This window comes from Larus michahellis, chromosome 2, assembly GCF_964199755.1.
Source record: "Larus michahellis chromosome 2, bLarMic1.1, whole genome shotgun sequence".
Classification (NCBI taxonomy): Eukaryota; Metazoa; Chordata; class Aves; order Charadriiformes; family Laridae; genus Larus; species Larus michahellis.
The window spans coordinates 1551180-1565858 of record NC_133897.1 but is presented as its reverse complement, the minus strand read 5'-3'; the positions used below and the strand labels follow the sequence as shown (position 1 = coordinate 1565858).

At 47.9% G+C, this 14679-nt stretch overlaps 1 protein-coding gene across 1 annotated transcript in view; it reads right to left on the bottom strand.

Annotated features, from left to right (window-relative positions):
* SCAP (SREBF chaperone) overlaps positions 1-14679 on the bottom strand; it is a 67259-nt gene that overhangs the window by 9842 nt on the left and 42738 nt on the right. Inside the window, exons 7-14 of the mRNA XM_074573848.1 lie at positions 14481-14653; positions 13679-13805; positions 9224-9336; positions 8230-8324; positions 3665-3763; positions 2986-3204; positions 1570-2003; positions 702-896 (exon numbers count right to left, since the gene is read on the bottom strand). Of these exons, the coding sequence (XP_074429949.1) occupies positions 702-896; positions 1570-2003; positions 2986-3204; positions 3665-3763; positions 8230-8324; positions 9224-9336; positions 13679-13805; positions 14481-14653 (1455 nt within the window). The remainder of the gene's footprint in view (positions 1-701; positions 897-1569; positions 2004-2985; positions 3205-3664; positions 3764-8229; positions 8325-9223; positions 9337-13678; positions 13806-14480; positions 14654-14679) is intronic.

The window sequence follows — 14679 nt, the reverse complement described above, 5'->3', positions numbered from 1 at the left end:
TCAATAAGAAAAGTACATCGTAATCAAGACAGCAAGAAAAAGATGGGGATCAGGATGATATAAAGCGCATTCAACACAGCCAAAGGAGAACTGCAGGTTCCGAGGGCAAGCTGGGAGCCCGTCCTCTCAGTAGGAAAGGAAAGTCCCTGCTTGCGTGAGAGTTTGATCTAACGCCCAATAAAGCATTACTGAATCCCGACAGTTATTCCCAAAGGCAAACTCCTATCCCTGTTACCCAGCGATAAATCCCCTAATGTGTGGTGCTAGGAGTAACAGTTCGAGCATCGCCAAGCCATCCAATTAAAATACATCACGGCTTAATCTTCAAAATACGTGACTAATTGCACAACGGTTACTAGATTATAGCGATCACTTGCGTATCTATCAAGTCTGTAAGCCATTTGTCCGTAGTCACCAATACATATCGACAAGCAGCTCCCACCAGCAGCGACGGCTGTCAACAACCTGGGCTGCACACACCGTCTCCTGCCAGGGAATTCCCAAAAACAGTGCCAGGAGAGATCGACTCAATGCCGCGCTAGCTGAGCTAGAGCGTCCTGAGCATTATGGGATTTTGCACTGAAGCTTTGTAAATATTTTTTGTTCTCCTTTTTTTCCCTCCAGGAGAAGAACCAAAGAGCAACCCGAGTCTTCAAGGGAGTTAAGGCATGGTCAGAAGACTGCATCAAGGACTCTCTTACTTGTAAAGGGTGACATCCTGGTGTCCTTGCAGCTTGGATGAGGCTTGGTCAGGCTGAGCTTCCGCATCCAGCTTCCCACTGGTGGAAGATAAGAAGGGGTGGTAGCGGTTGGCCTCCTGGGGATGCCGCACTTCTAAGGCCTCTTGTGGGTTCAGGTACAGCGTGACAGGGATTGCTGGAAGGATGCTGATGTATCTGAAGGAATGGAAAAATGAGAACAGCTTAGGAAGAACAAACACAAAACCACAAAACCCTTAATGGGTTACCCAGCCTGTCTTCTCACTAGCAGCCAAGGTAGGTCTCAGGATGTACTTGCAGTCCAGTAGTTTCAGGTATTCTAAACTAAAGACCTCCTTTGAAATACTTTTCTTTAAAGATGTTTCCCACATCTTAACCTCTAACTCCATGGAAGAGGTTAAGAGTCAACAGTGGAATGAACTACTGATGAGATCAAATGGATCACACAGATTTAAGTACGGATATAATGATCCGGTCCAGCTTCCTGTACGCTGCAGGCCAGAAGATCACACCAAAAGTTCAGGTCAGCTGTCCCTATTCCTCACACATACCATCCCCATCACTTACAGATGATCATACATTGTTTTACAAAATACTAAACGTCACTTCCAGGATGAGAGAAGACAACAAGCAAGTAATAGACCCAAGGGCACAGGAGAGAAACACAACCCTTATTCTCAGACAACAGTCCAGGAGAGTTTGTCTCCACCTGAAGACACACTTGGAGTAAGCCACGTGGAATACAAGGTATCTAACTGAGAAGGATGAAGGACAAAAGAAAGAAAAACCCACGGAGTCAGTTCCACGAGGAGTTCAAAATGCCTGCGGCACTCAATGCCAGCCCGCTTACCTTTTGGCCAGAGTGATATTGTAGTAGCTGAAGAGGGATGGCCAGTGTCTGAAAGAAAGCTTCCTCCAAATCTCCTCATCCTCTGCTCCCCAGGTAACCTCTGCTTCCGTTCCAAGTTCCGTCTGTCCATTCCCTTTGCCCTCTGGTCCATGGGCCCAAGTGTGCTGGTTTGTCTCCAGCCCGTTCAGGGACTCCAGCCCTGACTTCTGCTCACGCTGCTGCGTCTGGTTTTCCGACAGCTGTATAGGGTCCGACGGGAAGACTGAGAGATCAATCTTGGGGTTCCCAGCAGGTAGGACCCCTCCAGGAACAGGCATAGGAGGCAGACCTGCTTCACCCAAAGGACTTTGTTCGGTGACCTGTGACGTGAGGTAGGTGCGGAGACCAGCAGGATCCGTGTAAACCAGGATTCCGATCCAGATCACCGTCCCAGCCTACAGACGATGAGCAAGGAGACAAGCTCGTTTAGAACACAGACATCACACTCCGCCTCCAACGCCTCATCAACCCTCTGAGGTGATCAGCAACATCCCAAGGGTACGCTCTCCACCTGGTGATGGTCTTACTCCTCCCTCTAAGAAGATCGGGAGAGATTTCACAGCACACACAAAAACTGAACGCTGTTTTTCTGTGAGCCATCCGACCCTACCTGATGGTGGGAACCCCACTTCTCCCACAGAAATGCACAGCAGGGAAGAGACTCCTTGCCGGCGGCTGGGACCAGCAGGTCTGCAACCCTCCAACAGGGCTGGAAAGGCTTAATTCGGGGTTCTGGGTCGTGGATTCTGCAAGACCTACTGCAGCAGTCACGGTTCACAGACTGATGTATTAATTGAGTTTAAACTGCCATCGAAGTTAGTTGACAGTAACAGACCGGGCTGTGGTTTGTAGAGCTGAGGAACACACACATTCCTCTGCTTCCATTACAGACATCCAGAACAGAGATGGGGGGACAAGCAGGGGCAGTAACTGGTGTAACCGCTGCAGTTACACCCGCAAAAGGAAAAGCCTTAGTCTCTCATGTAGCAAAATGTCTCCATGTCTTTAGTCCACATTATCTGCAGGAACAAAACATGACTTCTGCTCCGTAAAAACGTTCTCTCTCCACTCATACAGTCCCTGAAAACCTGTTTATGTAAAAGCAGATTTTTGTCTCAAAGCAAATATCAGAAAATCACCCACTACCACCCAAACATCATGCAAACAGCAGAGCCCTGGAGGTAATGCCTGCAGAGGGATGTTCTCAGGGAAGTATTTCTTGAACTGTATTTATCACGGGGCAGCATAAGTCTTGGAGGGGAATAAGGATGCAAGAAAATGTTGGGCTATTTTTTTTCCCCCCTCTGGAAGCCGATTTGGGCTGGGATAGCGTCCAGCAGGAAGGGGCCCCGGGTAACAAAACACCACATGGCATACCATGATGAGTCTCTGGGCCAGCCGGGTCCTGGCGAAGAAGTAAATCACCCGCAGCCTCTTTGGCAGGCGCAGATTCCTGAAAGACGATGGCTGCAGGGTGATGGTGTGGGGGGTGGCAGGTCGCATGGCGGGCTGGCGTTCGTAGCGCTGAGAGCGGCTGACGGGCTTCGCTGGGGGCATGCAGGCTTCCGCTGGCAACCGTTTGTTCAGGTCAGCGAGCTGCCAAGAGAAAAGCAACAGCGTGAGAGCCGCGGCGATGAGGTCCCTCGAGAGAAATGTGTGCAGAGACAGCTGTCTCATACCCGCCCACGTCGGAGCTCCCACCTTCACCCTCGAGTCAATCTGTCCCAGCTTCTCTCCAGCACGCACTCTCTTTTTCGCCCAGCCATCGTCACCTCTTTGTGACCGTGTCTCCTTCCAGCCCATTTACCCCAAATCTGCATGTTTGTATACCTGAGGGCGTCTCGTTCCCTCAAGCATCCTGTCCCCAATCCCTGTGTACGTGTAACCAAGCAAGTACTGCCCCAGAACTTTTACAGCTCGGCCTTTTCTGTTTAGAAAGTGAAAACCACAGGCTGTGCTTCCTTTAATCCTTCCACAATAGCAGAGAAGGAAAATCCAAGGCAAACGCCCATGTTCCTGGCCCTTCCTTACCTCCATGTTCCTGGCCCTTCCTTACCTCCATACGGCGAATGTCAATGGACAGCACGGTAGTGAAGAAAAACATCTGCAGAAAGAAGTCAGACACCAGGCCGACCACAGCGAAGAGGCAGAACTCCTGCAGAGAGGACACACTGATGAGCTCTGGCAGCTACGGAGACAACGGTATCTCAACTTCAGAAAAGGGGAAATCCAGCAAACTCTTGCCCAGAGCACAGGCCTGAGTCCATTTTACTGAGAAATCCTATTATTGATATTTTGTACTAGTTGAGTTTGATGCTATAAAAGTCCATGTGAGAACTAAAGAACATATTTATTCAGGTTCACATTCTTTGTTCTTTTCAGCCATAAAACATCAAAGCGCCACAGGAAAAAACAGCAGAGGATGTTTTCCTCGTTCGCAAAGCCATGGCAGGGCTGCAGCCTGAGCTCTCAGCCTCCTGCCCGTGCGTTCAAATCACAAAACCAAACAGCCTCCAACGGTGACGGTTTCCTGCACGTTCCCGATAAACCTCAGGCCTGATTTAAAATTCCTCCAGGAACACAGTTTGCTCAGGGAGCGGATCAATCGTTCTCCACTGTATGTCTGCATACTTGTCTCTAGCCATTCTCCAGGATCCCAGCTAAACCATTTCTGCTTAAATCACAATTTTGGCTGATGTATGTCTGACGGGCAAACTTCATTCCTAGGCCTCTGGAAGAAAGGTTCCATATTCACTGTCAGAGCTCTCTAAACAACAAACACAGGGGAAATAACGTTTGTAAAAGACAGTGTTTCCTAAACTTCCTGTAATTCTCCACTTTCCCCAGCAGGTGCCATTGCAGAAATAAAGATTAAAAGATTCTGCCCAGCAGCAGAAACGCAGTCAACTCCCAGATCATCCCTACGAAACACACACTCTTACTCTAATCCCCGTTAGTGCAAAGTGCCGTCCCCTCTCCCCCACTACAAAACTTCAAAGCAGCATAGAATTAAAATATTTTTGAGGTGTCTTGCTTCCCTTGGAGGTATAAATTTCTGTCAGGACCTGTCAGGACCCAAAAAGGACCTAGTAAACATGGAGAGACGAAGAAAGCTTAACGTAAGCAGGAGTCAAAACCTTAGGCTAAACAACAGATTAAAGACTCCGGCCCTCACTTGCAGAACAGAGCTGGCAAACGCTCACTGCCATTCCCTGCCTGCCTGCTGGCGTGGTGCCATGCTCACTACCTGCAGACCAAACCAGGATACATCCCCCTAAGGGGAAGGAGAGAGGCCATAAAGATTAAGTTCTTTGCCCCCCTCCTCCCTACGCCTGCCCCAGCTTCTTGCATAAGGCTGGAGACCAGTATCAGCGCAGTGAAATGAAAAGAGAGAGCCTGAAAGGCTATCTCTAACCTCTACACAAACCTTGAAGCCTCCCCGTCCTGTCCAAACTGTTCTCGAAACATGAAGAAATCAGCTGCTTGGGATTTAAAAGTCAGTGTGATACGAAATGAGATAACACAGCCGGTCAGCTGCCCCTCCCCAGACCTCCCAGTGACAGCAGCACAAGGAAGCAGGTTCCGATCGGGTTTTTCTCTTCAGCCCCTTCCCCAAAACCTGACATGAGGTTTTGGAAAGGGATTCATGAGGTTTCAAGGGTTCCATGAGGGACGAAAACACAACATGGGTTCCTCTCTCAAGGAGAAAACCAGAAAGAAAGCAACGTCCATCTGGATTTCACCCAGACCTCGGCAAACACAGGCTCCACAAACAGCAGGCTCTGCCTCAAGAGCTATTAATTCTGTTAATACCTCCACTTACTCCACTTAGCATTAGAGAAGCCGCCAGCCCTGGAAATTTAAAATCTTCTTATACTTGGATACTGCACACCCTACAGCAAAACCCGAAGTGATTTTCGTGGGTGCAGGATTGGGCCATCAGTGTGTGAACTTCGGTGCAAGGTAGCGGTTAAGAGATGAAAACCACAGGATGAGCGCTCAGCACGCGCCCCTGCAGCACCTCAGGACCCTCAGCAGTGACACTGCGCCAGGAGAACAGGGGTCTCCACCCACCTGCAACGCAAGGCAAGAGGATTTCATTGCTGCTCACAATAACGAGGGATTTAAAGTGGATGCACCATTCTCATCTGAAGTCAAACTCTATTTTAGGACAAGGAGAGCCACGGAAAACGTAGAAAATTCCCCTCTGCTAAACAAGGTGCACCACCAAGGAGTAACTGAGAAAAATGACAAGATCTATTAAAGCCCGTGGGGCAGGTGAGAGCCTTCAGCAAAGAAACGCCTCCCTCTCCTGCTATTCCCCATAGCAGGCAGCACCCGAGCGACCCCAACACTGCTCCCTCTAACAGCCTGGAGCAAAGGTCCCTGCCAGATTTACGCAGTCTGGCTCTCTTTCTGCCAGATTCCTTGGACTCTGCAACGCAAGTACAGCACATTATCTGTACGGTGTCCTTCACTCTCAGGGACGAAGATAAGGGGCGTACACCAGCCTCCAGCAGAGCAGCCGTCGGGCTTTAACAGACAGCATCCCTGCGAGACCCTTCCTCTGGAGAAAGCAAGGATCCAAGGAAAGACAGGATCACAGGGAGAGCAGACAGTGGATGTCATCACGCGTGTCAAAACGCTGTAAGAAACAGGAGGACTTCAACGGAGATAACATGGGGGTGGGGGCATGGTGTCACTTATTGCCATGGCTCTACTGACGCTGTTATGCGGCTCTGCCCCGGCCCTTTTGTCACGCTCCTTTATCTCCTGTAATCAGCGCACCCTGCGAGCTCCTCTACAGCAGAGTGCAACAAGAAAGCGAACTGTCCCAGCGGTATCCACACGACAGGGCACTACGCTCGCCTCACAGATACTGTCAAGCTTCACTTTCTGAGGTCAAGCAGCGCAGCAATGAAACAGAGGCCAAAAGGTCCTACCAGACCATATTAACCAGCCCAATTTAGGCCCAAAGAATGGATCATGCCAGCGTTTGAGCTCAGCACATCTCTGCAATCAGCTTCAAATAAAAAAAAAAAATTAGGCCCCAATAGGTGGCTGGCTGTAACCTGGGGGATTCTACCGTAGCTCCTCTCTTGCTGTCCTCTTGGGTACTGAGAGAGAAGCTCAGGAACTGGCAAGTTCAGCCTGCAATGCTCCAGTCCAACCTGTACGTTTAATCTTCTTAGATTATAATACGCTTTATCTGCAGTCTGTGCTGGTGAGTCCCCAGTGTTGAAGTAAGGATAGACACAGCCCACCCTTCTTCACGCAGGTCACACGTGGCCAGCGAGCACCGAGCGAGGGCCCGGAGCAGCCTCCAACGATGTAGATGTTGGGGTGCTCCTGCCTTCTAGCGCCTGCTAGAAATTTCCGCAGACAGCAGGCCGACACCTCCCTGAAGTCTGGCTGCAGAGGTGCTACGGAACCGGTGACGAGGATTTGTCTAGGCAGCACTTCTGTTCATGTAGCTCGCCAGGAACAAGCCCCGCGTGGTCAAGGATCAGAAATCAAACGCTGTCAGCTTCCCAATACAACTCAGCAAGCACAGTCCTCCTGAAAAGGAGACCGTGCAGCAGAGAAAGTACCACACTGCGAGGTGGAAGATGCTATTTTCAGCGCTACACAGACCCAACAGCATGACCCCTGACAGGTCGTTCTACCTTCAGCTTTCAACTTACCCATCCATCTACCAGAGGCAGTGATATCCGTGGCTGTAAAAACCTACAGATTCATCAATCTGGTGGAAGAGCCCCAAACAGACTGTCCACCCTAATTCTCTGAGCAGCCATCCTGCACTAGAGACTTTTTTTTTTCCTTCTCTCCACTTATAAAGTGGATTAGCCAGTTCACAAAAGGGCACTTTTAGGTTGGAATAAAGGTAACCCCACAGCAAAGGCACGGGGCAGTGTTAAGTTCTGTGATAGGAAGCTCATTTCCACAAACACAAGGAGCACAGACGGATGGTCGGGGGGGGAAACGAGCCCCTGCTCCGGCTCCTGCAGCAAAGTGATCAGCCCCATGGTCTGGGGGTGAGAGCCATCACGACGAATCAATGAGAGAGGCTCTCACTATGTCTGTGGTGCCAGCAACTGGAATGAGCAGGGTCTAAGCGCCAGCAACTGGAATGGGGACCGTGGGGCGCAGGAGCCCATGTGTCTGCGTCACCAGCAACTGGAGCGAGTCAGAGTATGGGTGTCAGTGTGTGATCACCAGGGAGTACCAGCTGGTGAGCAGGGTGAGAGGCTGGGGAGCCAGGAGAGCTGGAGGAGCTGGTTACCAGACAGACCGGGGGATCCAGACGACCTGCCAGAGGGACTGTGGGGTGATCGAGACACCCACTTGCACACGTGTGTTTGTGTAACTGGGGAGAGCAAGGAATCCAGGGCCAACTACTGGATGAACTGAATGCGTAAGCCCAGCTACTCGAAGGAGCGCAACTGGGCAGACTGGGGATCCAGGGGCAGCTGCTGGCCAGAAGGCTCGCTCCCAGAGGGATCCACATTGTATGAATGTCTGTATTTCCCACTAACTGACTCTTAATCCAATCAGCCAGAGAGGGGAGCAGAATATTGCACACTGCGTTGCTGAAAACTCAAACCGATCGACCATACTCACCTGGATGGCCGGGACAAGGGTGAAATACCCGATCAAGATGATCCCAAGCTCTGTGGCCATGTTCTTCATAATGGACCAGCTCTCATTGCTCAAGCCTGGAGCAAGAACATGCAAGACAGGTAAAAGGAGAGTGTTCGGGGGTGGGCATAGCAAAACCAACCTGGATTTCCCTTCTTTAAACTTAGGCGTCTATAGACAACAGGCAAAAAAGGCACTTTCAGACTAAAATTCATCTGACCTATTTTGAATATCTAAGTCAAAGAATCGGACTGTAGACTCCCAATGTCTTTATTAGCGGCATTATCATTAACTACAAAGGGAGCTCGGATGACCCCCTCAGCTCACAAACTGATTTGAGCAGTCGGAGCGTGCTGCACAGGGCGATACAGAGATTCAGAAGTGTCAAGGACCATTGAGTTTTTGAGTCCTGTTTTCGATCTAGGATACAAACCACTTGTATTTTTAAAACTAGGTAGATTTTCCTAGGCATCACTCTAGAATCTCTCTTCCCTCATGTTTAGAAACATCTTTTAAGTTCGCAAACTCCATTTATCCGTGGTTTGAGCACGCTCAAATCGTTATGCAGTTACGGAGTGTATCTATAATAGAGAAGATAATTTTGTCACAGACTCAGCAGAACTTCCTATGACCTGTGGACTGCACTTAACGATATTCATGACACGAGAGGACAAGGTGCTAAATATCTATACCAGGAGATATAGCTCTCACTTACTAACACTTTTTTAAACTTGTTTAGTCAGTGCTTCAGACAACCACCTTAAAAAGCAGTGCCCGCAATTACAGGTTTATATTAATTCTTGGAATTATCAAAACCAGTACAAAACGACTAAGAGAATACAATTCTGCATTCACTTTCAACACACACAGTTCTTGTTTCCTTCGCAGACCAGAATGAAGATTATTCCCCACCTCCCAGTCCTTCGGTTACCCTAATTTTCCCTCTCTCGACGTTTTTCCAGAGCAGGCTGCGTACCTTGGGCAATGCGTAGCTTCACTTCCAGGTCAACGGGCGTAGAGACGACTGACTTGGTGAGAACCAACACGTTCTCTAGGCCAATGACTACAACCAAGTATGGAAATATCTCTCTAGAGGAAACAGAACCACAACTTAGAATGAGATCCTTGGTGAAACAGAAGGGAAGAATGCAAGTTAAGCAGCAAATAGGTATCCTAGAGTCAAGGCCAGAAAACACTATCCAGTGCCCTCAGCCAAATCCCTTCTCGCACAGTATTACTCTATGATGAGGTAAGTGTTCTGTATTTCATCTGCTTTGGATGGATATTAACACTTTTGCATGTTTTTCTGGAAAATGGCCATCGTAGACCATCACTAAATTAGTCTTAATTCTTCCCAAGGCTGGGATAGTGCCCCTTGAAGAGTCTCTCCAGCATCTAGTACAAAGAGGTGCAAATCAAAAAGATGGACTTCGAACAACAGTGCAATAGACTCGGGAATAATTAGTCAGCGGGAGCGCATTACAACAAGAGGGTAGGGAGCACGTCCCACCATCAACAGTGAAAATCCTGATAAATCACAGCTAAGCATTACATTAAACACAACTTCAAGAAAAACCATTCTCAAGTGAAGAGCACAGGAGTAAAGAAAATACACTGAAACGGATTTGCCCTTCAGAATACATGCACACAGCAGAGTAAGACTACCCAAGGTCGCCACCGTGACTTTATTCAACTCTTCTTACCCCTACACTTTTTTCTCTCTTTTGAACTACTTGCAGTCCGGATCAGAGAGAAAAAGCTGTTCCGTGCCGGAACACGGTACATAGTAAATCTCTTCATTTCCCTCCAGCTAAACTTAAGCAAAAATACTAAAGCTTTCATTGTGGAGGGTAATGGATTTGTGCTGTGCTGGTATGTGCGGATCCAAAAGGAGAATGTACGTGCATGCACACAGACCCCCCCGGCTAATCACTAACAGCCAAGACAGGTAAACAACAGGGTTTCAGAAGAACACCTCCTGCCTTCTGCCACGGCCTGCCATACCGCCCAAGGACCATCTTCCCAAATGCTGCTTTTGATTGCCCGTGGCCATCTGACACGGGCTTCAGCACACACAGAGCTGTTAGCAGCCCGTACCTTACAAGCTCAGGTGGGGAAAAACGCCTGTCTGGAACCACTGCTAACTCAGCTATTTCATTGCGAGTGATTCTCTGAACAAACGGCAAGCTGAAACAGCAACAGCTCCATTGAAAGCAAGACTACAAACATCCCCCCAAACCAAAAAACAAACTCCACGCACCCTCCTCCAAGTATCCTAACCAAATTTTAGCTCTAACAATTGTGCAACACACTCGTTCATTCACCTCCTGTCCAAAACCTGTGCAGGAAGTGAATTTCAAAAACAAACAAACAAAAACATATAAGCCTCTGATGGGCAACTTCCTGTTAATGTCAAAGAACCCAAAATCTAGAAAGTACAACTCAGTCCTGCCTTTACCTAAAGCATTTTCAGTTCAGTCTTTCAGTCTCTCCTCCGAGCAGTACTTTAGGACAGGAGACAGATGTGAGAAAAGCTCTTTGTAACCCTCAGGGATGGAAATCTCTAAATAAAGAGAATGCAGCAAACAGGAGGCGAGCTCTGCCGCCCGGCACAGCACAGCACCCTCCTGCAGAGCGTGTTATCTGCAAGGGTACGCTCTTGCAGAGTCCTTGCGGAGTCCTGACCTTATGCCCAGTCCTGCAAGATACGCAGGGGGTCTAGCACCATTTCCAGATAAGCTGCAGTGAGCCTTCAGAAGCCAGCACAAATACGGAAAAGAAAACTCATAATTCTCTCATCAACTACGTCCTACTTAAACCACAGCTTCTACTGCAGGAGATAATTAACTAATAGTCCCAGGGTATGAGTTTCAATAGTCCCTGAAGAGTCCGCAGTTTTCACGTTAAACGACCAGCAGTTTAAAAGCAACGAGACATTAGGTTTTCTTGAAGAGCAATGCGACTCCGCGCGGGACAAACACAAGCTGTCCAAACCCTGAGTTCATTTGTCTCCACTCAGAGTAAGGAAAATGGCAAGAAATCCTCGTTATATTTTCCCCCATACAGCGCCAAGCACCGAGAAAGAGCTTCCAAGAGGAAGAGGAAGAGCAAGGGGAGATGCCGTATCGTGCGCATGGACTGAAATATTTACACTCCACTTATCGCTTTGATGCCAGAAGGTGCTGCATCATAGCATGATCCAGCCCCCAACGCCAGCAGAACCACTACTGTTAACTCGTAAAGAAAACAGATCTTCTCTGGCTCCACGTATTTGTGAGCAGAGACAACCTCTGGCTTAGCCAAAACGCTTAGAGGATGGAAGAATTTATCACACCAGCTTCTCTGATCTAAAATGCAAATGTTCACATTTCAGCTAGTCGGTTTAGGCCTTTTTTATAGGCAACAAGGCGAAGTAATTCATCATTTCAGACCGTGATTCCTCTAACCTAGCTGAGATGGGCTGGTGGGTTGTGATCTGGACTCATCTAGGGACTCTCCCAGTCCACCAGCTCCCAGGAATCCCACGCCCAGTGAACTCCAGGCATTTTCCTCAACTCCACTGTTTATTCTTTCTTAAATCCTGCACAGATCATGTCACCTATCTCCACTTGGTTTTCTTTTCCATAAAATAAGACTGTCTACCTCACTTGTAATTATTTTACTTAATTTTAAAGATGCTTGATAATGACCAAGGGCCAGTTTATACATCATATCTGCAGTAAGCAAACACCGATCTCTAATCACCAAGCTATATTTCAACGCCTTACAAAAACCAGTGAGGGAAAAAGGCTTATCATAAGTACAGGTACCATTAAAAACATGCACACCCACATCTGAAAGGCTCTGCTATAAACAAAACAGATAAAAAAGGCTGGAACCCAGATCAACGTTTAACCCTAAGCTGGCCAACTCCTGCCACGTTGCCACTGGTATATGACACACCAAGAACACACTGTCTCCGGTCAGGCATCAGGTAACTGGAGGGAAAGTGCTCTGCCAGACCCTGGGGAATCAGGAGAAGGTCACTCACCAAAAGTTAAAAAAACCTCAATGTCATCAGACCCCATCACCGCAGAATCCAAGGGTCTTCCATCCAATTAGACATCATTTATAAAGTATTGCAAGAATTAAGTTTCAACCCCAAAGGAAGCTGTCTGTGCAATCATTTTGAGGCAAAGAAATTTTGCTGGAAAAGTATTTTTAGAAATAAGGACTCAATTAACTCTTTCTACCCTGTAGGAGGAATAACTCGATTAGTTTAGCCCTTCTGTGTGACAAAGGTAGGACTGATATTATACAAAGCCCTTGGTCATTGCACTAACCAAAGCGGTTCTCTTGGATTCCCCATGTATCTGCATCCAAATATTGCCTTTTTTCTTGCATTAAAATTATAAACTCCCAGTGGATCCGGTCTGTTTTATTTGAACAGTTCACAGGATAACACGGCCTTGATCCACAATCAAGGTTCCTAGGCCCCACAGCAGTAAAACCAGAAACAACACATATTTCAATTTCTGAAGTCAATTATTCATAGCTCTTTTAAGCTTCTAGAGAGGAATCCCTCCATCTAGGTCTGGCTCCTGGTAAACTATCACCAGCCTTGAGGAGTATCCCTCATGGGTGAGACTCTTCATTGTTCCTGCAGTGTACAGCTGCGAGGGGGAGATGGGAAGAAAAATGACGGATGTTTCCTTAAATACTTAGGAAAGGGATCTGAAAATCAAAAGAAAAGATTCTGAAATGAACTTTAATTAACGAGAAATGAACAGTGTGTAGAACTCGGGTAGGTGAGGTGCCAGTTAGAGCTTCCTCAGGGGTTTTCAGCTTGACACAAATATAACGTGTGGTAGTAACCACGTCACAAGTCCCATACGCCAACTCTAACATGCACAGGAACCCCAGTTAAAAGAAGAGCCGACAACTATCAGTTGTGGGTGCAAAATCACCCAGGTAGCCTCCCAGGCAAAAATACCGCAGGTCAGTTCCGTCACCTTCAAAGATTTTTCTGAGTAAAATGTAAGGAGCCTCCATCAGCCAGAGAAAAGGCAACAAGCTCTTTTGGATGCTATGACAAGTCACTGCAGGAGGGAGGTATGTGAGAGCCTACCTAGCTGCCAGGAAATCAAGTTACGAGTAAGACGTCGTCCCAACAATTCCTTCTGCTTTAGGCAGAACGAGCCAACTGGTAAGCAATAAGGCATCTCCAGGAAGACTGGGATCAGGTCTATTTGCTGGCCGGCAGAGAAACACACAGCCCTTCTGCCCAGGGGGAGATCTGATCATAATTTTGCACAGCAGTGTGTAAAATAATATCACGTAAGCTTATTTGAAAAATACTAGATCTTACAGACTAAGCATTTAACAGCAGTTTTCAAACTATTTCACCTCCCTTTACCCTTCTTTAGGAAGAGGTTTGGTGCTGGAAACATACCCTCCATTAAGAGTAGGCGTCAAACCAAAGAGCGTGCACAGCCCGACGGACATGAGCAGAGAGCTGAGCACCGTCACGACCGCTGCCAGTGCCAGGCCCCATTTCGATTTCACCATGTCAATCTTCCCTGAAAAACAGTATGCAAAGTCTTGGTTACCAAGCGAAAGAAAATGACATATTAATAAAAAACCAAGAAGGGATGCTCGTCCTGATTTATTTCAGCAGGTAGCTTAATACCCTGCAACCCAGAAGTAGCGGTAGTTCAGCCTCGGTGTCTGAAATGCAGCTCCCAGACCCTCCCAGTGACAAGGGTAGGACAAAGGATAACGCACGGCTTGCAGCTCAAGCTAGTTCCAGTGGAGCGCTGTTGAGGCACAAAAAAGGAACTTAAATGTAGCTAGCAAGATCTAAAACCACCCGCTCAGAACATGTATTTGATCTGTCTGACACGGAGTTAGTCTCTCTATACTGGAAAAAATGTCATTATTGTGGCATTTAAAACTGCCTAAGACAGAAAACACCTCTGAAGATATCCCAAGGAACGCCACCACGCTGGCTAAGAGGGACAAATCAGCAGAAATCAGATAAGCAGGACTACTAAATTCTCTACATAACAGTTCGGTGCAAAATTTCAATGCCACCTTTCCTGCTGAAACAGGATGGAACTGCAGTGCTATGGATAGGAGTCTCTTATCTGTAACCAGGGCAAGGGCACGGCACCACCGATCCCTTACAGATATTCAGCTGGCAGGTGGCTTATTTGCTCGTTCGCCCCTGAAGGCTCTCCACCCCACAAACCTACGTGTGGAGAAGTAGATGTAAGCGAAGAGTATAATGTAGGTGGTGACAAGGGGTATCAGCTCGGCGATGCCAATCTCCTCCTTGAAGTGGACGTGAACGATGTTCTCCTCTCGCAGCGTGCAGTTGGGGCTGGGATGCAGCAGCTTGAGGCGAGAGCGGAGGCTGCTGAGGAACCTGAGATGAAAAGCAAGCAGGAGGAT